Consider the following 23,443-nt stretch of genomic DNA (forward strand, 5'->3'; position numbering starts at 1 on the left):
ATTTCACATAGCTTCTTGGCGATTTACAGTTTCCAACATTTATTTATTTTATTTTTATTTTTCTTGTTTTCATTCTTCGACGTTTCGGCATTTGCTGTTTCTCGCCACCTTTTGGCATCCTAGGGCCAGTTGGAAAGGGTTGGTCTGATCGGCCGGGACTTTGGCCGCGCAATACAACCTCCCGGCATGACCCGCAATTGCTTGCGGGCGATGGCCATGGTACACGGTGGCCCCTTGCAGAGACCTCGTTAGGGCATCCACTGCGGCCAGACCATCACCTCATTAACGAGGCTCAACAAACGCATGGCTTCACAGCCTTGCAACCGGCGCCCACTACTATTACAGCATCCTCTCCTTCAGGAAAGTCATTCAAACCATCCCCTCCCACCAATTGCAAAGCCCTGTCAGCGTCCGTACATGCAAAGAACCGCCGAATCACCCGCTGTACTCCTTCACGGACCGGTCTACCTCAGCAAGTTTGAAGGCGCCTTTTTAGGGCATCGTGTAGCATAACTGATGCTCCCAAGAACATTAGGCCCTGAGCACACACAGCAAATGCAGATACGCTGTAAAACGGTTCCATCCACCCAAGCATGCACGCACACAACACGCCCACAGTCGCTGACGACGTCATCATCATCATCACCACCAGGAAGCACATCACCCCTTCTGCTGCAGGCTATGCAATTTGGATAGCAAGTCCAGGCAGTCGCTGATGAGCGCCACGTAGGAACGAACTCGCTCCGTGTCGAGGACAGAGGTCCGCTCCAACAGCCCCTGCGCCTCTGATAACCTGCAGGCATGGCGGAATCCCGAGCAGTGGGGGAAATCTGACCTGTGTCCTGCAGTTAGCTTAAGAAGTGCGTAACGCTACCGCGGGAAAGCAGCGCACATAGAAGACGTGCAGGGTCGACACTGGCAGCAGGAGGAAGTCTGGAGGCCTGGAGGCTCTCCCGGTGAGGTGGACCACGTCCTGGATGCGGACTGACGCCAGGCCTGGAAGGTTGCCCTCCTTAGCATATCACATCGCATGATCTCCCTGGCTTTCCCTCAGGTAAAAAGGGCGTCGCGTCTTCTTCCTGCTCAGCTTCCGTGCTCAACACTCCTCCCTCCATCAACATGCTTACGATGCCGGCCATGTTCGCGGGATCGCAACCTCGGTGGATTATTCATTGCACCAAGTTTAGACATCCGCAGTTCAAAGGAAAGCTTCCAGATTCTTCTCTCCTTTCGTTTCCCCCGTAAACAGTGGCAAAACCCACTCACTTGCGCGAAACCGTGCTGCCAATAGACAACAGAAGAGCTGTTCCATTTGGTTGCCGGCTGGTGCTATCGCTGTTGCTGGTGCCGGCACCCGTGCTGGGGCCGTTGTACCCTGTTGTACCCTGTGCCTCCGCATGTCCTGTTGAAGGGGCCTGCCGCCTGGGCCCCTCGTGTTGCGGTTGCTGGCACCGATACTGGCGCTGCTGGTCTTGGTGTTGGTGTTGTGCTGGCGTCCCTAGCGAACCGGCACGCGCCTCGTGGCTTGTTGAAGGGTAACCCCCTTGGACCTGACGGATCGATAGACAATGAGAAGCGCCGTGGATGTGCGGATGCGACATCAACCCGGGGCATGAAGAGCATGTGGCTTCTCATGTGACGGCTGAGCCAGATAAAATAAGTCCCCTAGTTCCTAGGTAATCTTGAAGAAAAAGAGCCTGGGCCAGGCCGCATGCCCAACGACAGCCCCTATCTACGAGCCCACAAATTCACCCCGAGCCTACAAGCCCCCTCCACAAGTTCTGGAGACACTGTGCGGTACGGAGCTTGTGAACGGCTAAATGTGACCACATGCCTGCCAGGCAAACCACTTCCTGGCCTTGCCTTCCTGTATACTGAGTCCACCAGCAGATTGATCAGTCGCCGCCGCTTCTTCAGCTCCCCCCGCGGCTAACTTCCCCACCCACTCACCCCCTGCGGCGGAGACGAGCCTCGAGAGCTGCTCCCGGCCCCGCCGCCCGGAACCTCAGGAGCCGTGGACGTGAGGAAATGCTCGTACATGGGTGGAAGCTGCACGTGCATATGCATATTCTTCTGTTCATGATTATAATGATGCTGCGGCAGGAAGGCGACGCCTTGGCGGTGCCAGTCATGCTGTGGGTTCTCTTGCGGCGGTAACGCAGGGGGGCCCTGCTGTGATTGCCTGGCGGTCGACACGCAGACTGCTGCCGCTGCAGGCTGCGGCACCGGTGCCGCTGCAGGCACTGCTGCAGGCGCCACCGCAAGTGATTTGTCTTCCTCTTGCGGCCCCTCCTCCGCTTGCTTCTCCCCCTGCTGCTGTTGCTGTTTCTGACTATCAGCCTCTGTGAGCACCCAGGCATCGCAAGCAACACAGAACATACGCTTGTTTACCTTTGACCTGACCAGCACCGTATTGCACCTGCCAAAAAATGAAGCGTGGTAAGCGCGGGCGGAGGGGCACCATCACCATCGCCCCCGCAACCATGTTCGTCCGTGTGGGCGGAAAAGAGGGTTGCATGCATATGTACGGCATGCAATGACGTGCATGCGGTACGATGTCACAGCAACACGCGTGCTTGTCACTGAGCCTTGGCAGTGTGCTGAAGAGGAAAGGGTGACGCAAACTGCCGCGCCGTCATTTCAGCAGGGCAGCATCTTCCGCAAGTGACCCGGAGAATCACCGCCTCTGCTTTAAACTCATTGTCCCCTGCCGTACAATCGTATGCCGTCGTACACAGCCAGGCCGCTCGCACCTGGGACAGTGCTTGTCCAGCAGCGCCCAGCCCTGGTAAGCGAGAACCGCGGAAGAGCCATTCAGTCAAGTCATGCAGACGTACGGCCGTACGGCGTCACGTGAGCTTAGCTCTGACAAAGCACGTGCATACGGGAGCTTACGTAAGACGCTAACATGATGTAACAACGGACTCGCATGCTTACATGTCTCACCAATGAAGCAGTTCGCCCCGACCACCTGCCACTGATCCGCCGGCAGTGGAAACCCCCAAGTTATTAATTTAACCTTTGAGATTGTCTCAATAGTGTAAATAGGGTCTAGTAAATAGGGTCTTTGATCTTCAACTATTTTGTTGGATAGGACACGGCGCAATTACCTCCCATCCCCTCATTCACCCACTTGAAGCATTTTGGCAGCCAGAAGGTCCGCAATATCGCTGGGAGAGGTGTCCGCCGCGGCAGCCGCAGCGCTGCGGCTGGCAGCTGGAGCCCCCGGTGTGGTGGTTCGTGTCCGTGGCGAAGAAGCGTCTGTCCGTCCGGGACCCCTCGCAGTTACCGTCGCCGATTCCGCTCCGTCATTCCTAGAACTTGCGACTGTGGATGCAGCGGCTACAGAACTCAAGCTGCCATCAGTTTTAGCTTCACCAACCATGCCGATTCCCAATTCGCCATCAGGTGCTGAGCTAGTACCGGCTTGGCCGGCAGATGCAAAGGGCCCCAGCCGAGCGTCGGCGCGAGGGTCGTACTCGTCCAATAGATCCCCACCACCTAAGGCTGATTCGTTTTGCTCTGGCTGTTGCCGCAGCTGAGGCTGCTCTGCACCCGCTTGGTTTTGGCTTGGTCTTACGGCTGGTCGCAGGCCCTGCGGATGTGCGCAAGCGATTACGGTCTATGAAGGGCCCGGGAGAGAAGATTGTTTGTCGGGATGCGAGAGGGTAATGCATGAACCTTGGGCCCTTACCTGGCCATCTGGGACGTATGTAGTGTCGCAGTTGACGCATAGCCGTTCTCCGGACGTCCTTTCCTTCATTAACGGCACCTTCATAGTTTACGGACAATCGATAACGTAAAGTGAGGCATTGGCACGAAGCAGCAGCTGTTCCATACAGCCATACGAAACAATCAAAACGTAATTTCATCTTACCAGACACACACATCACGTATCACGCGTTATCATCCAACAGCCAGGTGCAAATACCAGCGTAAATTCGCACCTGACAGTCTGGGCAGTTTTCCGCAAGCATTGCCCACCCCCCGAAAAGAAGTGCTCCCAGGCGTTTGCTGGTGTCGCTCTTAACTGAAGAAGACATCTGTGGAGTTCCGGCGTTGCCACAGGAAGGTAAAGTAAGTGCTGTGCCTACAGGTTGATCACTCAGTTTAGTAGGATCCGGCAGTATGGCTTTTACGAGATGCCCTAAAATTTGCGCAGGTTCAACAACGCAATTACCGCATTATCGTTTGATTAACGGAATCGGTTGGCGCCGGCTAAGGAGCCGGAACTCTGGAAGCCTGAATGCATGCGAATAAGGCGTTGCTATACAGCTAAGCTTATGAATAATGATATGACCATTCCATCCGGGGAACTAGCATGCCAGTCGTCGGCACGTATCGGCCATCACACCGGGCAACCTAATACTGGGCCCAGCAGTTTTGTGAAAGCTCTACAATATGCCCGAAAAAGGAATTCTTTGCTCTTGATTCCTATGCTCCAGGGCTTCGCAGTGAGTCTAGCAAGCAACAGTTGTAGCGACATGTAGCGCCCTATAGTGCTGGTTCTTGGACGGCTCAGCGCACGGGTACAGGCCCATCCGGGGGAAACACAATTATCTCTAATCAGGACAGCTTTCTTTAGATCTTAGGTTATCTAATGCGCTACTCGGGAAGAAGAAGATTCCTATCTGAGCCCCGCGTGCATTTCTAGGTTTGGCCTTACGCCTACATACAGGCGCTCCTGTGTCAGCGAGAGGTTGCTGCTCATGCCTGCGTGCGTGCCAGTGGCTTAAGCATTCTATCAGAAACAAAGAAGTACATCAGGCAGCAGACCACAAACCCATTCACGCACCAGCGTTCCTACACGTGCATACATGGCCATGCGGGCGCTCAAAATGAGCGCGCTCCCTCAGCTTCCGACAGCAACCCGCATACTGCCGCCGGCGGCATCGGTGAAGACGCTTTTAATGCTTGTGGTCCTCGTTATGCTGACCGGCCACAATTCCGCGCATCCATTTAACATCGTTATTGCCGATGCATGGGCACCAGCAGCGCACGGCAGTCACAGCAGGCATGACGGCAGCATCAGCCGCAACGACGAAACCCCCCACACCTCCCCGGGTCGCTCGCTTCATTATGACGCTGGCTCCCGCATCACCACAGCCTACAGCACCACAGCGGGTGATAGCACGCGCTCCGCAGTCGTGCTCCAGGCCTTCATCCCACGAACCCCAGAGCGGTGGCAGCGCCGGGCCGCCGCCGGCGGGCTGCCGCTGCCACCACCTGCCGTACCTGCTGCTCCTGCTGCTGATACAGCTCGATCCTCATCGTCGAGGGTAGAAACACAGCGCCGCGACCACAGGAAACCTCCACTTCCGTCGCTAAAAGGCGCTTCTCGCAGCAGTGTAGCCCGAGATCCGCAGCATAGCGGCTCCATCGATAGTGCCGATCAACGCGGGCGAGAAGCACAAGCCCAGTCAGTGATGAGGCCTCAGCAGACTTCTGATGGATCTGGAAAAAAACACGAATTAAGCAAGGCTGTCCGCCGTCTCGAAGCTTGCAACCACAGCCACAGCCGCAGTACTACAGGTCGTGCGAGTGCCAGTACGCGCGGCAGTGACCTAAGCGCGACCGTTGTTATTAAAGAAGAGGATGAAATGGGCAGCAACGGGATGGCAGAGGATGGTGGGGAATCCAAACAAGTACTGCTGGGTACAAGCTGTGGCAATGTGGGGCCGGAGGAGGAGCTGGCCGTAACACGCAACGGAGGTGCACGGCGGAGTTCCCCCCATCACCGGCAGCGGGGCCGCCAGCTACAGCAGGTGTATCTGGGCCCCCGCATCCTCTCCATAAACTCAATCACGATGTACGTGGGTAACAGCTACCAGGTTATCGGTGCATGCAAGCGTACATATATACAGACAGACATATACGATACACTAGTTCGTGACGAAGTGAATTGTTGGGGACCTGCTGCAGCTGAATGAAAGGTCTACCCGCGCAACCTGTACATTAGGGAGTGTTGGGGAGATATGCCTTAAGCCCCTTGCTCCTAAGTCTGCTGTATGCATATGCAACGGCAAACCGCCCTACACGGCTACCTTTACACTGGAAACGTGCACCAGCAATACCTGCGCATGCGTGTCTGTCTGTCTATCTGTCTGTCTGGCGACACTGGGCGTCCGTACGGTATATGTGTATCTTAAGACGTGTCCAAGGACGGCGCTGGGGTTCCTGTTGAGGTTCAAAACCTCTGCGGAATGAGCTGCAGGCTTGAAGGAAAGATATCTACCCACAACGGACAGCGAGTCAAGTAAAAGGAGAGTTGGAGTGTAAAAAAGGATGCCTTCGTTACGTATACGCATGTGCAGTAGCTGTGTGCCATACATTAGTAGGCCAAACACACAGACAAGCGCTCTGCTGGCATTGCAAGAGCCCTTTGGGCGGCTAGCTATCACAGCGTGTGCGTAGTTTGCAACCGCAGGTACGTAGGTTGGGACGCCTACCCACAGACCTGATACCAAAAATATGTAATCCACCTTGGCCATACATACGCACGGGTCCATTTGCACAGGTATGCAGGCGCTCCTTCAGGCCAGGCCAGCGTCAGCCTGGCCAGGGACCGCAAGTTTCGGCTGACCAAGGATGGCACGGTGAACCTGGGCGCGGGCTTCTCCACTGCCCAGGTAGGTAACCCTAAAACCCTAAAACCCTAAAACCCAGGCGACACTGCACTACTAGGTTCCATGCAAGCTTCAGACGATCGGCCGCCGTCACCAATAGAGCGGGGTAGCTGTGCGAAAAAGGGGAACGATTCCAACATGTCAGAGCATGTCTTGCTTCCACCAGGCACACCGTTTGCCGAGCGGATGAATGCTGCGTGCGTTCGTGCCTGCGTGGTGGCTCGTTCCGTGCCTGCAGGCCCTGGCTCTGAACCCTAGTCAGAATCGCTGGCGGGCTGCAATCACCGGCGAAGGTGGCCAGGGCCGCCCTTCTGCCGCCACAGCCGCCTGGGTGGTGGTACCTAAGTTCTTCCGTAAGTACTGCTGCAGACGGTGGTGTGACAGTGTGCTGTGGTGATGCTCTCCTTTGTGCCCACATGATATATTTCTTAGGCTATGATCATGATATATTTCTTAGGCTATGATCACGAAGCAGGCGGCTGTGATCATAAATGCATGCCACATAAAGCGACTGCTGCAGCATACCTACTCGCTGAGGAAAACTTACAATTGTGCAGGTCGAAAGCTGAAGAGAATTGTGGCGTATGGCGTGTGCCTTGTGCTTCTTTTTATGAGGATGCACATCTGATATCGCAAGGTCATTCGTATAAACACGTGTCGTTTTCACAAGGCCCAGCAGGAGTAGTAGTTCACTCCCTAGCTGTATTCCGCTACCGCACCACGGACGCCGCTGCCGCTGCCACAGAATGCTGCTCGTTGTTTCCCAGCCGCGCCTACTTCCTGAGTGAGGCCAACACGGGCACATCGGGAACTCAAGCCGCGGGCGGCTACTACTTCGTGACCGAGATCGGCGCCAATGCACTCAGCGGCACCGTGGGGGCCTCAACGTCCCAGGTTAGCTGATCTGGGTCGCGTCACGGACATCTCATGTACGCACGGTCCGTATAGCTGTTCCTTGTCCGTATCGATACTGCTGGCCAGATGGTGCATTACTGACTTGCTGGACGTCTGTCTGTCGGTCGGTCGGTCTGTATGTGATGCAGTCCCAAGCGTCTGCTCTAAACCTGCCCAGCACCAAACCTGCGGTGTCACGGGCCATTGTGACTCGAGGGGACGAGCCGTTGGGCTTCGCGGGAGTGGAGGCGTTGGGACAAACGAATGCGCTCGTCAACTTTGCAGGTGTGAAGTTCTTAATTAGGCACGCACACCGTTCGACAGGTTCGCACCTATTGTGTGCGCCAGCCTGCCGGGATGCTAGATGCGTCTTCTGAGTCTCCTTGTACCTCCGCCTACCTCGCTCCCCGCTAGCCGTACTTGCTCACCTGCATAACTGCCACACTACGCGCATGGGAACTATTACTGCACAGCCTGCCTACCAATGTTACCCCGCATTTTGTTCCCATAGGAGCGAGTAGTGTACTTCTAGCGTGCTTCTTGCACTTGCATATACATCAGCATGGCTACTAATGTGTGTGTGGTTGTTACAGTGGGCTCCAGACTCCCGAAGAGTAGAGCCATCGGGCCAGCTGGCCGTGCACTGCAGTAGAGACTAATATACCAAAAGATTATCACCTCAGATAATTAACCTCTCATCGGTAACCGCTCTCGCGAGCACAGCAATTTGCCAGATATAATTCTCAAGAAGGGGTGATGTGCGCCAACGGAATCCCATCCTTTCCGTGGAATTCCCAAAGCTGCGAAACCCTGAATGCGGCCCCAAAAGTCAACAATAACTCGACAAATTGCTTCTTCCGTAAGGGAAGGGCCAGGTAACAGTGCCGGGTTGGTTTTCATGTTTGCAGCCATATAACGTCTCCCATGCTCCATGGCTGACACCGCAGCAAGAGCCACAACATGGCTACTAATGATTGCGTAATATCTGCCGCGAATAGCTCACCCGCCAGTTTTGGGTTAAGCTAATGGTTTTACGCTTGCCGTACCTCCCGGAGAGATAATCTGCCGTATATACTAATGTAAATAAAGCAGAGCGCCCGCCGAGAATCCTCCTTTACCAGAACCCCGCCATATGTCCCTTCATTCAAAAGCAACAACACCCGTTGTGCCGCCTCGTTCGTGCCTGCTGTTTGCTTAGACCCGCGGGTCGAGCAGTACGGACAAGTCATCGCATATCCGTACAACATTTTTACGCCCTGGGACCCCGTCACGTGTACGCAGGTGCGCGTTTGTAGATCTTGTACGTCAAAAGATTTCATCATACGCATGGGGGGGCCCATTCCTGGTTAAATGCACATGTCCGCATCCGGGCCTGACCTGCAGCATGCGGGGCTGTATGTGGGGCTTGCTCACAGGGGGAGGGTCTTAGGGTTCCATTTGCATCATTGCTCCATGGTCATGTGTGATGATGGTGGTCTATTCGTCAGCTCGCGAAGTCTGTTATTCCCTATTCTTCAGCTCCCGCACCTTTGCTGCTGCAATCCGCCAGCATGTGATGAACCCAAGCATCCGCTAAGTTTTGCCCCGGCACCAAGCTCCTCCAAGTCCAGCTCCTTCCCCAGCCAAACGCGTTGCCTCTTCACATGCGACACCGACACGTCCCTTGCTGCAGTTGGGTCCCATCATGCTATCCGCACATGCTTCGCAGAGTGCACCGCAAGCAGCTCTTTCGCCTCTGTTTTGACTTCCTTCTAGTTGATTCCTTCCTGCTCGGTCATCACCTTCCAGCATCTCACCCTTCCTGTGTATATCGCCCCTCCAGGTTCTCGTGACGGGCCTGGCCACAACCGGGATCAACCTGCTGAAAAAAGACGCTAAAGGCGGTAAAGGCGGCAAAGAGGGCAAAGAGGGCAAAGGCGGCAAGGACGGTAAAGGCGGCAAAGAGGGCAAGGACGGCAAGGACGGTAAAGGCGGCAAAGAGGGCAAAGAGGGCAAAGGCGGCAAGGACGGTAAAGAGGGCAAAGAGGGCAAAGGCGATAAAGGCGGCAAAGAGGGCAAGGACGGCAATGGCAACGGCAATGGCGGCAATGGCGACTCCGCCAACCACACCACCATCGCCCTGCCTTCAGAGCGGTTCGCATCGGCACAGCGCAGAGGCACGCGGACACCTACCGGACTGGTGCCCTTCTGCATGCAATGGTTTAACTTGCAGGTCAGAACGTCTGCGAGCGTGTGATGGGGTAGTGCGTATTTTGCATCTATTAGTTCATCTGACTGCCCTGGCATGGGCCAAGGTGGGCCAAGGTGGGCCAAGGTGGGCCAAGGTGGGCCAAGGTGGGCCAAGGTGGGCCAAGGTGGGCCAAGGTGGGCCAAGGTGGGCCCAGGGCAGCTACGGGACCTGACCCCGGACGAGGACAGCTCCTCGGATTCAACAGAAAGACCGCCAACGCAATCACCCACCAAAAGGTTGAAGGGCAGGAGGGGTCACTGTCTCCTCCTGACCAACATTTGCTGAGTCTGTCCCCTCACAATCCTTTGTATGTAGGGGCCCAGGAATATAGCTATTTAGATCAGCTTACTTCAGCCTACCTCCCTTCTTTTCACTTTTTAGGTACTTAATGAACTGCCTTGTTAGTATATTCTTGCGATTCCAGACTTGGAAGCGCCTTTGCGCGAGTGTGGGAGAGATAGAGTACGGGTTGATGTGAGCGCTGTCGAACATCGGTTTACAAAGGCACGTACGTATGTAGTATGCCGATTTAGCAGTGCTTGCGTGAGATTACTAGATTGTGGTGCAGATTTCACGTTCCGTTTCCCTTTTGGAGTCCTCGTTAGCCTGTTAGTGGCTGGGGGCCCAGGCTCGTGCACGTGCTCGTGCGAGCTGGTTACACCTATCGTCCGTGGCCGTGCAACTCGAGATGCATGAACATCTCGAGGATCCGTAAACCTTGGCATGGCAGCAACCCGGCCACTCCGCCGACCCCTGTCGTACCCTACCGGTACCCATACACCCTTCCAGACGCTGGACGAATACCAAGCCTTCCTAAAGCGTGCTGGTCCCGCCTACCGCAGCGATTACATGGATAACGGCTATGGCTACAGCGACTACTACGATGGGACCCATGGGCCCGATGGTGAGGGGGATGTAAACGACGGCGGTGTTGATGGTGATGGCATGGCCCCCTCCAGCAGCCGAGCGCCGGAACGACCCAGGGGTCGCATTCCCGGCGGCGGAAGCCAGGAACAGCAACCTACTGTGCAGCAGCCTGTTACATCGGACTCTAAAGCCAAAGCTACTTCCGGCGACGAAGGCGATGACGGCAGTCCTGTACGTGTACAACAACAACAACAGAACCAACAGCGCAATCATCAGCGGCCACCTTCAAGCACGTACCAGCCAATCACGCAGCAGCCAGCTCAGCGGCCGCTGCCCCAGTCGGACGCGGCTCAGTCCTTATCGCCGGGCCCAGCAGCAGCAGCGGGAGCAGAGGAGGGGGGCGGCCAAAGGGAGGAACCAGCTCCCGTCTACCCCATCTTCGTAGGAAGCGAGCAGTTCAGAGACGCTACTGCTGGTGCCGCTGCTGAGGATGATGGCGCCACACAAGGGGGGAGGTTGCAGCCGGCGGGCGGCATCCTGCCTCGCGGCCGACTGCAGCAGCTCCTAGGGCCGGGTGGTGCGGGGCCAGACGACTTGTGGCCTCCCTCACTGATGCTCCTAGGCAGAGGTGGAGCGAAGCTGCTGCCCGGCGCGAAGGTGCTTACGGACCCGGACGTGGCTGCAGCTGCAAGGCACATCACCAACACCAGCGCACAGCATTCCGTACTTGCGGCACAGCTCCTGTCCCAGGCCGCGGCGCTGCGTGTCGAGGCCGTACTGCGGGTACGTGGACTTACATACATTTGTACATCGGTAGGACACCACAACCTACAATCTAGTTCACTGCTCCTGAAAGGTCAATACTACCTCTACATATTCGGTATCTGTTTTACGCAGATCTGCCTTTTTACTGCATGCATGCCAGGTCATTGTACGGCTGGTCAACGCGGGCTCGCCGTTAAATGCCTTCATGATGAATGCCAGCAAGGCATGGTACGATGGCGCGGCGCAGCTGTCGAACGCCGGTGTAGATGTCGCGATCCGGCGCCTGGAGGCGAAGTTGCCTCCTGGCGTGGCGGTCGAACTGCGCCGGCAAGCAGACGACATGGCTGAGCAGCTGGGCGCGGCGATTGGTGCAGCCCAGCAGCAACAAAGCATAGAGCATCAGCAGCGGTGGGGCTCTGCTGGTGCTGCCGGAGGTCGCTGATAGATGCATGCCGTGACAGACATACGGACACCACATGCGGACACCGCTTGGTTGGTGCTGAAGGGCCAGGTCATGCGACATGCATGGGCCGCACGGGCGAGGCAGGTTGCGCTCGTGACGTTAGTTCTGCATCCCACCGCATCCTACTACTAATAAGAACTGACACCTTTACTCTTTTTTATTGTATCCTAGCGAGGGGAGCCCAACCAACAGAGTACAATATTCTCGTGCTCTACGGTTCCAGCACAAAGCCAACACAGAACTGCCGCAGCTGCATGGTACAGGAGGAGCTGGGTCGATGACGGCGGCATTGGTTTGGGCCGCTGTGCAAGGAATGCATGTCGTAAGGTTAGCTGAGGCCAGCATGGCATGTACGGACGGACCCACACAAACGTGCATGTACTACTGCGCTAATGTGCGATCGGTACCTGCTGGGTAGATATGCTAGGCAGGGAGGTGTTTGGTTTATAAATGCGTTACGTTGCATATGTGTGCCAATGGCCCAGAAGCCTCCAACTCTGTAACAAAAACAACTAATGCGTTACGTGACCATTCAACTTAACATGCACCAGCGAGCCGAATGCTATTATTACTTACAGGCATGCTTAGTTGCATACATACAAGAAGTCAGTCTGCGCCGTCGTATGCCATCTGTCTAGTGTTCGCCTCCACTGGCGGCGGACGGCTGAGGCCGGTGTCACGACACAATTGTTCCATGCATTCAACCCGCCGCCGCTGCTGCTGCTGCTGCTGCTGCTGCTGAGTTCGAAATGCGGCCCATACAGGCAATGACAAGCATCTATCATGCACAGACTATGTATGCATGTGTGAATACGATTTAGGTATGTACTCAGTCGCATACACCGCATCTCATGGATATGCAGCGGCGGATGCCGGTGGTGGGTGCTGAACCTGAGCGATCCACTAAGAAGGCGGCTAGGGTGACTGGATGAGGGTGCCAATAGTACCAAGGTTTCGCCAGGTAGCGGCCACGGGCGAAGATATTACCCCCCTGTCCCACATATCATACATACATGACTATTATATCGATTAGTAATAGGATCCCTCTCTGTGATTCTGCGGCCGATCACAGCTGCAGCCAGCATCACGAGGCCGAAACGTAGGATACGCACTTACCACTCTGGTTGCGATTATTATTCATCCCATCCAGTTACTGTGCGCAGATCGAGGGCGCAAGTGTCCATCAATAATCACGATGATGAGTGTGCGTGTGGACCGTGTCCGGATCTGTCGGTTACAGACATACAGGCAACTCATATCAACTAAGCACCTTTGACAATAAAAGTAGTAGCACATTCATTGCGTGCATTCTTCCTTGGATTGTCGGAACCATACCGTCCATTTGCAATAAAACTTAATAAATCCCCGTACGGCATCGTCGTACGGCATCATCTTCCTCCGTCACCTTGAACAGATAGTGTAACGACGCAAATGCCAATCTGAGCATCCCGGGTTACGCCTTTGCTGTGTTACAATGGTATCGAGACGGGACCGCACGAATTCCGAAATAAACTTCGGGTCGGCGGTTCGATTCTGGCAACCAGCAAGTCGCAAATTGGCGATTTCATGGTGTAATGGATAAACCAGCGCACTGGCGCGAGGTGGGATGGCTCCTGTGCTCGAAATAATGGCCGAGGACGTCCATTGCTAAGTGGGGGGCAATGTAACGACGCAAATGCCAATCTGAGCATCCCGGGTTACGCCTTTGCTGTGTTACAGATAGCTAGGCACACCATGCACTGCCGCCATCATTTGCATACTCACATGCATACAATCGAACATACAACGTGCACGTGCATCCAAGTGTTCGTGCGTTTCCGGCTGAAGCACGCAGCTACAGTAGAGATGATGGGCATGATCAATCAACCTGCATGCATGCAAGCTGCATGGTGCGTGCGAGCAGCCGCATCGTCAGCAGCCGCAGCCGCAGCCGCAGCCGCAGCCGCAGCCGTGGACATGCACAGACGATGATGATAATGATGATGATGATGATGATGATGATGCCTGCGGGAAATGGATCTTGCACAACTTGTAGGTATGCATTAGCATCCATGCCTTCACGCACACATGCACTCACGACGGAATAATCGGTCAGGATGACCCTCGCTCTGATGCATCCTTCATTCTCGGCCCGCGGCCCCATCTCCAGGCATCGCATGCATGCATACTGGCAGGCAGGACTTACCTATCGAACAAAACGTATCTCGTAATACATATAGACTCCGCAAACTTCAAAGTTATAAACTTGTGCCGCGCACCGCAAAAAAAGACTTGGGAATTCATCACTGATATGGTTCGGTACGTATATATACGTACCAAATCAGTTGCGCGGATAGATGAGGATGATAAGCACACGTATATATGTGCGTTAACACACATAATGGAGGTGATCGTATATCTACACCGGTCGAGGTAGAAAGCACGGAGGCATATATAGCATCTACGTATACGTACAGATTGTATGTACCGTGGGAGTTCCCCGAAGACATGCATGTCATGCGCAGCAGTACGTTCGTAATTATGTAGTCACAAGCGAATTACATAGCGAATTCGAACCGAACCGAACCAAACCGGATTAATGAAAGCCGCAATGATGCCTGATCAGGCTAGCCGGAAGAAGTGGCGGAAACAATGCCCGTAGAAACACTACCCCTATCATTGATTGCAATTGGTATGTATTTACGTGCACATACATATATACAAGTACGCATACGTGGCTGCTGTTGACCGTTATGGGCACCGACGTGATAACAACTACGTTATACACATACATACATAAACATACATACACACATACAGGCGGCATATGGCAGGCGGCTGGCAGAGGTTAAGGCCTGACTTCTGCTCCCGGCCGACCCGGGTTCAAATGCGCCTGCCGGCTCCTCGGGTGTTTGAGGAGTGTTGAAATGGGAGGTGGCCCCCCATCATATGGACGGGGGCATCGGAGGCAGCAGCCAGTAGCCAGGCATCCGTATGCACTTCATCATTAGTAAAATAACGCCAAGTACTAGTATGCTGCCAACAGCAGCCAGAACGGGGAACGGAGATATACCTGCCGTTGTTCCTAAGAACGGATCCCAAGGCTTCCTAACCTGACTACTTTAAACACCTGACATGCATGGCTATGTGCTTCCTGTTTACTAAAAAGCAGGATATCCCTCATCACCCGCTTCATCGCTTCAACATTGCTCATCACTCGACGTGTAGCACGTTTAATCTTCTCCAACGTTCAACCTTCTACAGCCATGCATCTCTACAAGCGTAACCATTCTGTGCACGGGCAGCTGTTGATCAACATGAAAAACTCTGAACCTTAGAATCGGGCTGGACGCAATGCGCCATGCATGCACGGCCGACTAAAACATGCATGCATGCATGCGTGTATAGCACGTCCCCGTGCTCACTGACCGTTGTGGGCCCGATGTGCGTATGTATGTACGCATGTCCACAAGCCATGCCTGCTGATGCCCCCTTATAGCTTGGATAATTATGCACACTCCACGACGAAAGTAAGGCGGGAAGCATTAACAGATCAGGCGTTTCTATGAAAAATGGAGAGGCCACCCTACTACTGCTTTCTACAGGAGTAGAGTACAGGAGTTCGAACACACACACACACACGCGCGTATGTAAGGTTCCCTTCGATATGTATGTACATATTGTGAGGCGATTCCACCGTGCGTGCGCACGTTTCCTGCTGGCTGTGTTCAATGCTCCTCCCCCGACGGAGGTGTAAATTTATGCACTGATGCACCCACTTATGCATGAACCCGACCTACAATACGTACACATCGCATTGAGCACTACATCATGCAAATAGGCAGTAGACAAAGCAGACAATAGCGGTTCCCCGCAGGATTGCTGTTATTAGCAGTTACCGCTATACACGGACTAGATAGTACACCTGCTACTGCGTGGATGCTACCACGCGGCGGCGGTGGCGGCGGCCCCGCCTTCGTGGGTTGATGCTTTGCCGGCTGCGCCGCCTTTGCTAGCTATGCCGCTGCCGCTGGCCCGCTTGCCATTTGATAGGGCCCTCGCCTGATGGCTGGCGGACCTGTAGGAGAGGAGTGCGTGCATGGGACCAAATTATGTGTTTTATTTGGGCGATCTTCGTGCGGAAGACCGGGCGGGCGGGCGCTAATAAACAGGACCCCTGATGTCCCCTGATGTCCCCTGATGGTGGGTTCGTGTCAACTGCCGGTACCGTCTATCCACCCACTCGCCCGGCCCCGCAGGTCCGTGAGTGGCGGTTTCAACGGTTTTGTCTGCGAACTGGAAGAGGTTTAATTGGGTTTGCTGCTGGTGGCCTCGTTGCCGAGGAGGCGGTTTAAGTGTAATCACGACGGACCAGCAATGGACACGACGTGTAGTAGCTGTTGTTAAGTACGGCACACACGTATTTGAAGTACATGCTAAAGCTGCTTTATTACCAGCATCTTATAGTAGTAACGTTTTTTGCGGCCAGCTACGACAGTAGTCTGTAGTCGATGCTTTGCAGCAGTGCTGTCAAGCCGCCATCAGGCGTCGAGCATACATAATAACCGTGACCGAAATTTGCGTCGATTAACAATATCAGCACCTTATGATACAGGTGCAACAAGACAGCAACCCAGGCATGCATGCATGAACACAAAAATGTCGATGGTGGCAAAGGTCAACCCATGCCTTGCCCACAGGCCCCATACTTTGCATGCCTAGCTGCTTTATCTTCCATCGTAGCATGCAGATGGCGCCGATGCGGGCCATGCACAATCACATATACTCTCTCCTCCTTTGTGTTGCGTACGCACGTACGTACTTGATAATTGCCTTCCACTTGCTCGCGTTGTCCGTCTCGACCATGTTTCCGGGCGACCCTGCGAACAGCGCGGATCGTCCTCATTCTATTACTACGTGTGCGCGTGTACGCGTGTACGCGTGTGCGTGCGTGCGTGCGTGTGTGTCTGTCTGTGTGTCTGTGTGTGTGTCTGTCTTTGTGTGTGTGTGTCTCTCTCTCTGTGTGTGTGTGTGCGTGTGTGTGCGTGCGTGTGTGTGTGCGTGTGTGTGTGTGCGTGCGTGTGTGTGTGTCTGTGTGTCTGTGTGTGTCTGTCTGTCTGTCTGTGCGTGCGTGCCTGTCTGTGTGTGTGCGTGTCTGTCTGTCTGTCTGTGTGTGCGTGCCTGTCTGTCTGTCTGTCTGTCTGTCTGTGTGTGTCTGTCTTTGTGTGTGTGTCTCTCTGTGTGAGTATGTGCGCGTGTGTGAGTGTGTGTGTCCGTGTGTCCGTGTGTCCGTGTGTGCCTGTCTGTCTACGTGTGTGTCTCTCTGTGTGTGTGTGTGTGTGTGTGTGTGTGTGTGTGTGTGTGTGCGTGTGTGTGTGTGTGTGTGTGTGTGTGTGTGTGTGTGTGTGTGTGAGAGAGAGAGACAGCGCAGCACACAATGAAGTCATACATGGGAGGGAAGCAATGCCGGGGTGCCGCAATGCAGCCGGACGTGTCGGGGAAGGTGACGCAGAATCAACACGTCTGCGTGCGTGCATCCGCCCTGACACCACCACTGGCTGATACGTCAGTAAAGGTTTGGACCACCTATAGGCGACACCCTCGCGTAATGCGCGGTCCCTATCTCCCTAACCCTACACGGGGATGTCGCCTATATGTGATATCACGACTACAACTGCTACAGAAAAAATACCGATCGGCAGTTGCAGATCCCGTGATATGCCCAGAATACGACATTAAAGGTGGTTAAAAATTTACTGATGTAGTCGATAACCGAGGAACGCATACTTGCTGCCTGCTTGCCTGCCTGCCTGCCTGCCTAGTCAGCCCCAACTATATTCCCAAATCCCCCCTTACCAGCTGCTGCTGCTGCTGCTGCTGGCTCGGCCGAGCGCAAACTTGAGATGGCCCCAAACAGGCCGCCGCCGCCGCCGCCGCCAGACCCGCCGCTGCCACTGGCACCCAGGGACGCGCCCTTGAAGGAACCAGGACCGCCGCCGCTGGCGCCAGCGGTGGCACTTAGCGCCCTTGCCACCAGCTTCTCCACATCAAGCTCCAGGGGCAGCTGGCTGAGGAGCTCAGCGACCCGGCGTCTCTGTATGCGCGCATGCATGGGATTGGCAAGTGTAGTGACAAGTTCGGTGCACCCTCATCCAGTCACCCTAGCCAATTCTTCAGTGGATCGCTCAGGTTCCGCACCCACCACCAGCATCCAAACGGAATCTGCCGGATCAACGGCGGCTTAACTCTATTCCTGGTCAGCTCGCAGATCCACTTTATCCCAAGTTACCACCGTCCATCGACTAGGGTCACTTTTACCTTCCACCATCGGAAGGATTTTTCGACAATGACAGGTCTCGATCCCGGAACCTCCGGGGGCATTGGTGTGTGCTTAACCAGTAGTACCTGACCTCGAATTCCTCGCCCAAAGCAAGTATGTGTCTTCGCGGCACACACGCTGTTTCTGTTGACACCAGGACTGCTGCATTACAGGTTAACTACCACAACTGCCTCAACTTCCAGGACGAGCGAACGACATAATTCCCCTGCTTGCTGATAAGCAAACGAAACGAACAAAATGGATAGCTTACTCTCTACAGGTATGTGTCCATGTATGAATATGATGCATGTATTGGCCTATATAGCATAGCTGGCACACCCAAGCATCGCATCGAGCGACGGACGCCAGCGGAGAGCACTGTCTAGCGCTGACTGCTGCAAGCACACGCCGCACCGACCTCGCGCGATATCCGCCTCAAGAGCGGGAAGAGCATCAGCACCATGAAGCCGCCGAAGATCACCCACAGAAGGATGAAGAGGACCACATGAAGGATAAACACACCTGCATCCGCAGTCACCCACAGCCACGCACGGCAAGCGGCCTTCGTACTGCGGTACTTAAGAAGCTCCTCATCAGTCGGGTGCAACGGCGTATCTAGCAGGTGCTTGCTCGGCTGTCGCACCAAGAATCTGCTGCACATATACCAGGCATAGTTTTCCTCATTAGCTGATCCACCTATAGCTAGCTAGCTAGCCGCCGGCGGGCAGTTAATAATGCGACGCGGCATAACTATTTACGTGCGTGCACCCGGCGGCTGGGTGCAGAGAACGTGATGCGCAAGTGATCGCGCAAAGTCCCCACGGCGGATACACATTCGGCCGGTCGGTCACCGATCGGTACCCTCCGGCCCAACCGGTCGGTAGAGTGGGGCCTCGCTGGGTGGGGTTACCGAGGAGGAGTTACCGAGGCCTTTACCATACCGATGGGTCACCCCACCAATGGGTCACCCCACCGATGGGTCACCCCACCGATGGGTCACCCCACCGATGCACCCATAATACAGAAGCGGCCCCTTCCCCTTCCGCCGCCGCCGCCGCCACCGCCGCTCCTCAATGAGCGTCACATTATTGAATATGCGTATTTGGCGACTACTGACCTCTGAAGCGGTTCAAGATGATGTCGAGGTGGGTTAGTTGGATCGCAACGGCGCCATTCAACAAGTCCTGTAACGTGCACGTGCATGTGTGCAGGATTTGTTTGTTCGTTGGCAACGGCAATCATCAGGGGGGATTTATTGCAAGTGCGGCAGCAGTGCACATCTGCACGATACGAACGTCGCAAGCACACACACGCACACAAACACACACATGCGCGCACACACACGCGCACACACACGCACACAAACACACACACACACACACGCACACACACATACACACGCACATATACACACACGCGCGCGCGTACCTTTGTGCCGATGTTGTAAATTAGGTCGAAGTCAGCTGCAAATAATCGAACCGGTTGTGTGGGCATTCGGGCAAGCGAACACGCAAATTGCAGTTTAAAGGTTAGGTTCCTTGTGCAGGGGGGTATCCTACGCTATTACTGCGCACCTAGGGTTTCGTTCCAGAATACTGCTAAATTGCATGAAGCGCCAGTTATTGGGATGCACTGTGCTGCGCGCCAGGGCCGGAACCGCCTGTTAAAAAATTATCAAGCCCTTGCTGCCCGTTACCATGCAAGCAAATAAAGAAATCATGATTCCCCTCTATTCATGCATGGCTGGCTACATTTGATACGACAGATGTACATACCCCAAATCACGCATGAGCAAGCATGCAGGGCACAGATATATTTTTGTAACGAACAATATAGCTGCTGGCGAAATAGAGACAATGCATGCATGCATGCATGCATGCATGCATGCATGCATGCAGTTGGATCGCAGAGCAATTGCCACGGTCATGCACGCACCCCTGTCACGATCCTGCCGTGCAACGGGTTGCCGCATGTAGGGTCACCTTAAGAGCCTTCGGGGGGGATGCCTGGATGGATGCATCCATATGGGGCCCCGCGCTCGCCTGCTGTGAAATATTTCATTGTTCATAGATCGCGCCCTGGTGTGTTAGATGGGGACCGTCCCTATCCATTACACTAGGACACACTTCGCAGACGATATAACATTTTACAACAGACGCTGAACAGGAGCACGTTTGGATACTGCTCCTGGGGGATGCACTCCCCTGTATGACTACATGCGCGCGCCTTTCTAAGAACTTACAGTTGGATAGTCCGGGAGGGTTGGGGCTCCTGTCGTACGCCAACGCATCGAGACGCATCAAGTACTGTTGCATCATGCTGTCCAGGCTTGTCCGAGTGATTTCGTAGAATCGATAACTTGGCCCTGGACATGCCGCCTGCATTATGTGATGGTGCGGCGTATATGTGCGCGTGTGCACAATATGACAGCTTTCGCATTCGTGCGTGCATGTGCGTGCATAACTAACGCCCTGTTTGTTTTGGAAATAGTAATCACCGGGCGGCTAAGACGGCGGAGCTGCGTGCTCACCAGCAAACACCGTGTTTGGTGGTGAGGGTCGCGACAAAGGCATTCAATCATTCAGCATTCAATCAAAGTTGTTGGACCAGGCCACCAGCAGGTAATCACGGATTACAAGCATTACAAATGCACAAAATGAGAAGGCAGTGGGCTCCTCATGTTGCCGGATTTAGTTCGTACGGATAGAGACGTTAGGCTTACCGATCACCAGTTTGCACTTCATGTCCTCTTCCTTCCAAAAGCATTTGCTTATTGCAGAAGCGACATGACCAGCAAGACCGGCTAATGGATGATTGCATACCTGGTGACACGGACCACCTTTGTAGAAAAGGTCCGCAAGTTCTTGGGACGCATACGCCATCCCCTCCTTCACCAAGGGAAAGCGCTCCGCGTCGTCTCCTGCGCATGTGCATCAGCGGCGGCGGGACTTAGCTAGAGCACAGCAAGCAAGGCGGCGAGCTAAGCAAGCCACTACGCTACTGCCCCGCACGTAGCTAGCTAGCTAGCTAGCTAGCTAGCTAGCTAGCTACGTGCCTATAGGCACCTGTGTACGTGTGCATCACCATACCAAGGCATCACATGTACTTGTGACCCTGGAATTACGTACTCAGGCGTTGCAAGTCCCGCCCCTCGACACGATATCAATGTGGGGTATTGTAATGGAAAATTCTATGAGGGTGACCGGACACCCGGACCATCTTGGACATCCCTTGTCTGGCCCCTGGGGGGCCCCTTCAGGGCTCCAGGTCCGGGCCCCCGGGTTACACCTTTAAAAGGAGTGACGCAACTCCAGAAGGTGTGTAACACATATGCTGTTGTATACATCCTGGGAATATCACGGGATCTGCATATCCGCCGATCGGTACTTTTTTGTAGCAGTTGTAGTCGTGATATAACACATACATACACACATACATACACATGGATAGCGAACGCTAGCTATCCATTCGTTTGGTGAGGTTGCGCGCCCTGCTGGCCAAAGACAGATATAGATATATGTGCACCAGTTAACAGATGCCGAGAGCTACGAGCGGAAATAGGCGCTGTATTATTTATTGGGCCTGTTGCGGCCGCATCGCTCCTGGTTCCGTTTTTCACCCGCACCTATCGACTTGAAGGCGCGCTCTCCCAGCTGCAGGGTGTACCAGGCATCCCGCACAAGCTTCAAGACATTCGCCACTGCAGCACGACGCGCCTTGAGGAGCGCCGGATCGTCAATGGAGACTAGTTCCTGCAGCGGGCGAACACGCACCGTTGGCGCATGCATGCATGTACACGTACATGCCTCGCTTCACTAGCAGCAGGCTTCCGTTTGATTAAAAAACTATCATATAGCTTGTGACTTGTAGGGCAGTTGGCAGGTAAGTAGGGAAGCAGCTCGTTTGTTCGCTTTGCTCCTCTGCTTCTTGTAAACAGCAGCAGTTGTAGCAGCAGTTGTGTCATAAAGGAGAGACAGCAGGGGGGGAAGGAAACACGTGCATGTACGACATGATGTGTTGGCTGCTATTATGCACTCCTCGTCCTTACAGGCATGCATGCATCTTCTACTTAACGCCAGCTGAACAAACCTTTTACTAAGGGTCTATGTTCCCTCCTGGCTCTTCAGCTAATCTGGAAAACATTAATGCTTAGCACGCATGATCGCGTTCATGTGCATGTCATCCACCCTACGCATGTTCGGACGCACCTGGCTGTAAAAAACCTACGGCCAAGGCAAGGGAAGGCAAGGGAAGGCAAGGGAAGGCAAGGCAAGGCAAGGCAAGGGAAGGGAAGGGAAGGGAAGGAAGGCCAGACACGCACATGCACATTCAGCAACGCGCAGCGGGTTAAGGCAGGAAGGGCGGCGGTGCGAACCGGACTCAATGGTAAGCGGCAGCAGCAGTAGTACCAGCAGTAGCAAAGGGAGTCGTTGCGCATACATCAGGTGATGACTTTTTTCTATGGAGGTCCGTCATCACCTGATGGCATGCCGTGCCACGTCCGGCCTTTCGGCTAATGTAATTTCCAAAAAGCGGCCAGACCCCGCAGAACGTACGGCATCAGTACGACCCCAGCTAGCAAAATATATTCACCACATGGAAACAAAGCAGACCTTGTACCCGCTGTTGGTTATCACGACCTCAACCTGTGTTTCCTGCTGCTGCTGCTGGGTCCCTTCCCGACAAAAGTAGGAACCATTTTGTTTGTTGTTTAGTATACAGGATGCCTAAGGATGGCGGAGTGCGGGCCTGCCGCAACCCTAAATGCCGCATGCCAATGCTAGTTGCCCTGTGCAGTTGATGAAACCTTTATAATTATTAGCTATCATGTTCCACACTGGACGCAACCACATCTATCCCAATTGCGTCATTCGTCTTTCCACCCATACTCCACCCGCACCGACCGCTCGGTAAGTCCTGGCCGCGGCAAAGTTGGACACGGAGTGTATGGCAACCACTTCCACAATGCCCTGGTGTAACGGTGTGGCACAGCAAAGGAAGAGCAGTTCGCCACGGGTGGCGGGGGGGGTCAGCACGCATTCCACAGCGTGCAATTGTGTTATATCACGACTACGACTGCTACAGAAAAACACCGAACTGCGGATGCAGATCCCGTGACATGCGCATATCGAGGGATCTCCATGTCCAGGATGTATACAACAAATCGCCTATGACCGCAAGTGTAGTAGCTGGCCGCTGAAAAGGCCTCTCGAGATGCTGGCGGTCGCGCTTAGCGCGCATTTGTAGAGGTTATGTGTGCCGTACAGTGTACCGGCTACTACAGCAAGTCAGATGCATGC

At 54.5% G+C, this 23,443-nt stretch overlaps 3 protein-coding genes across 3 annotated transcripts in view; 1 reads left to right on the plus strand and 2 right to left on the minus strand.

Moving 5' to 3' along the window:
- Window positions 1-271: 271 nt before the first annotated feature.
- VOLCADRAFT_106102 (uncharacterized protein) lies at window positions 272-3,778 on the minus strand (the record flags this gene model as incomplete). Its single annotated transcript, XM_002953775.1, has 6 exons — window positions 272-793; window positions 1,267-1,550; window positions 1,951-2,419; window positions 2,754-2,785; window positions 3,134-3,595; window positions 3,695-3,778. 6 exons carry the CDS (start codon window positions 3,776-3,778, stop codon window positions 661-663), a joined length of 1,464 nt encoding a protein of 487 aa, XP_002953821.1. The 3' UTR covers window positions 272-660.
- Window positions 3,779-4,817: 1,039 nt separating this feature from the next.
- Window positions 4,818-12,046, plus strand: VOLCADRAFT_106103 (uncharacterized protein; the record flags this gene model as incomplete). The annotated part of the gene is made up of 10 exons (XM_002953705.1): window positions 4,818-5,809; window positions 6,518-6,629; window positions 6,865-6,979; window positions 7,372-7,520; window positions 7,670-7,805; window positions 8,719-8,801; window positions 9,343-9,653; window positions 9,733-9,874; window positions 10,540-11,400; window positions 11,543-12,046. 10 exons carry the CDS (start codon window positions 4,818-4,820, stop codon window positions 11,822-11,824), a joined length of 3,183 nt encoding a protein of 1,060 aa, XP_002953751.1. The 3' UTR covers window positions 11,825-12,046.
- Window positions 12,047-16,600: 4,554 nt separating this feature from the next.
- The window catches only part of VOLCADRAFT_94549 (uncharacterized protein), a gene marked incomplete at both ends in the record, with an annotated part of 37,819 nt that continues 30,976 nt past the window's right edge, over window positions 16,601-23,443 (minus strand). Inside the window, 9 exons of the mRNA XM_002953776.1 lie at window positions 16,601-16,704; window positions 17,681-17,918; window positions 18,562-18,665; window positions 19,261-19,327; window positions 19,572-19,606; window positions 20,386-20,521; window positions 20,966-21,063; window positions 21,769-21,895; window positions 22,352-22,366. Of these exons, the coding sequence (XP_002953822.1) occupies window positions 16,601-16,704; window positions 17,681-17,918; window positions 18,562-18,665; window positions 19,261-19,327; window positions 19,572-19,606; window positions 20,386-20,521; window positions 20,966-21,063; window positions 21,769-21,895; window positions 22,352-22,366 (924 nt within the window). The remainder of the gene's footprint in view (window positions 16,705-17,680; window positions 17,919-18,561; window positions 18,666-19,260; window positions 19,328-19,571; window positions 19,607-20,385; window positions 20,522-20,965; window positions 21,064-21,768; window positions 21,896-22,351; window positions 22,367-23,443) is intronic.

The sequence above is a fragment of the Volvox carteri genome, assembly GCF_000143455.1.
Source record: "Volvox carteri f. nagariensis unplaced genomic scaffold VOLCAscaffold_38, whole genome shotgun sequence".
Taxonomy (NCBI): domain Eukaryota; kingdom Viridiplantae; phylum Chlorophyta; class Chlorophyceae; order Chlamydomonadales; family Volvocaceae; genus Volvox; species Volvox carteri.